The following is a 1836-nucleotide window of genomic DNA, read 5'->3' as shown; positions in this document are numbered from 1 at the left end:
GAGTTCTCCCCCATAGCCATTAATATGGAGTTTTCCCACATAGCCATTAATATGGAGTTGCCCCCTTTGTGTCTATAACAGCCTCCACTCCTCTAGTAAGGATTCACACAAGATTTTGGACTGTTTTGTCATCACTGCCTTTGTCTCAATTGGGAACATTTCCCTCGTTATGCCCGATACCCATTGAACAGCCAGGAGAGGAAGCCCTCAAATGGGAACACAAACCATAATAAAAAGTGGACAAGAGGCTTAAAGGAGAACTATGGGGTCAGGGCTTTTCCCCATAGTTCTCCTAAGGGTAACAGGAGGACACAAACTAGCGTCCTCCCGTCACCCTAAGCTCAGTATATAGGGAGCTACAGCTCGCGGTATACTGAGACGCCGCAGCTGAAGCGGATCCCGACAATTATGTCTGGATCCGCCCAGCTGCGTGACTGACAGCTGGCTCTGCCTATCTAGAAGCAGAGCCAGCTGTACCCGCCCCCTCCCATTTCGCCAGTCAGCGCTGGAGGATCGGACAGGGGAATCCCTGCAGGGAACCGCGAGTGACAGTCACGGCTCTCTGCAGGGATAGATCGAGAAGTGAGCGAGCGACAGTATGTGTTCCCTCCCTTCCCGATCTACTGACAGTCTCATTATCACAGGTCGGCTCAGATTATGAGGCCGAGCGAAGACCACTCGCCTCATAGTTCTCCTTTAATGATGTCTTTTTGCTTGGAATCGCCTTTTAGTCTCACTGACAACCATCCCTTCTCTACAGAGCTCTGTACTGGCAGAGCCGAGTAACAAACACCCCCCCCTCATGTATTGCAGAGGCAGAGCGAGGGCGAGTCAGAACAGCTCTGTTCTGATTACTGAGAGCACTACGTCCAACTCTGGAGGCTGCTAGTAGAATCCCCATCTGACTATCTCTGTGACTTTAATGAACAGAGGAGAATAAATTACAAGACCTGAAGAAAGGAAAAGCGTCTTTGAACTTCCCCTCCCTGGGTAACGATCCCTAAACTGGCTGGTATAGCACACAGACCACTGAACGCCTGTGCAGAAAAGCAATAAACTGCGGCAGGACAGGGTGGAGGCCATTGAACACACTGTACTCTAAGCGTAGGCCAATTGCCGGAAGCCGTACTCTGCCGGAATAAAATTAGCGGGAATCAAAAAGGGGAGATCACCGAATGCTTTGGAAGCAGAAAATGGCAAATGAATGAAAAGTTGTCTAACCTGTTGTCTGGCACGGAAGCTTTACATATTAAGAGTCGGAAGACCGTATTAACTACGAGCGCACGAGGAACGGAAATGGTACGTCAACCTCGCGCCCGTTACGAGATCCCGCCGCTTTTGCCGCGGCCCTTTTTTTTTGGGCAAACAGTTCCCAAGGAAAACTGCGGAAGCCCAGAGACGGCGCTCTGCAAAGTGCGTAGGTTAGCGGCATGCACCATCACCGTTTAAGGAGTTGGAGCCGAGAGTCGCTTATGCTTGTTACCTGCTCGGTTAGGTCCTTCTTCATCGCTTCAAACTGTTCCACCTGCGAGATGCGGTAACAATGGACACAAATGTTAGCATGTGGCTGCCCTTCGGTGAGAAACCACTCACACGTTCATTTCAGTGAATTAAAAAAAAACTGCAGGAGATTGTGGCATCAGATAGTAACGTGTAGGGATCACAGATACTGGTTTTTCGGTATCGAGTACTGATACTTTGTTTTCGGTATTCACCGATACCGAGTACCGGTGCTTCTGCTGGCATGGAGCAGGCTTCCCGGGAAATGACATAGCGCCCTGCTTCCTGATTGCCCGGGAAGCCAGCTCCATGTTGTTTGGCTGGCTTGATTGATTG

At 50.2% G+C, this 1836-nt stretch overlaps 1 protein-coding gene across 1 annotated transcript in view; it reads right to left on the bottom strand.

The window, feature by feature from the left end:
* NUMA1 (nuclear mitotic apparatus protein 1) overlaps positions 1–1836 on the bottom strand; it is a 62716-nt gene that overhangs the window by 18045 nt on the left and 42835 nt on the right. The window contains exon 15 of the mRNA XM_018574377.1: positions 1484–1525. Within this exon, the coding sequence (XP_018429879.1) occupies positions 1484–1525 (42 nt within the window). The remainder of the gene's footprint in view (positions 1–1483; positions 1526–1836) is intronic.

This window comes from Nanorana parkeri, unplaced genomic scaffold (genome assembly GCF_000935625.1).
Source record: "Nanorana parkeri isolate BGI_ZX_2015 unplaced genomic scaffold, ASM93562v1 scaffold2907, whole genome shotgun sequence".
Lineage (NCBI taxonomy): Eukaryota > Metazoa > Chordata > Amphibia > Anura > Dicroglossidae > Nanorana > Nanorana parkeri.
The sequence above is the reverse complement of the archived record's forward strand: the minus strand, read 5'-3'. Positions and strand labels throughout refer to the sequence as shown.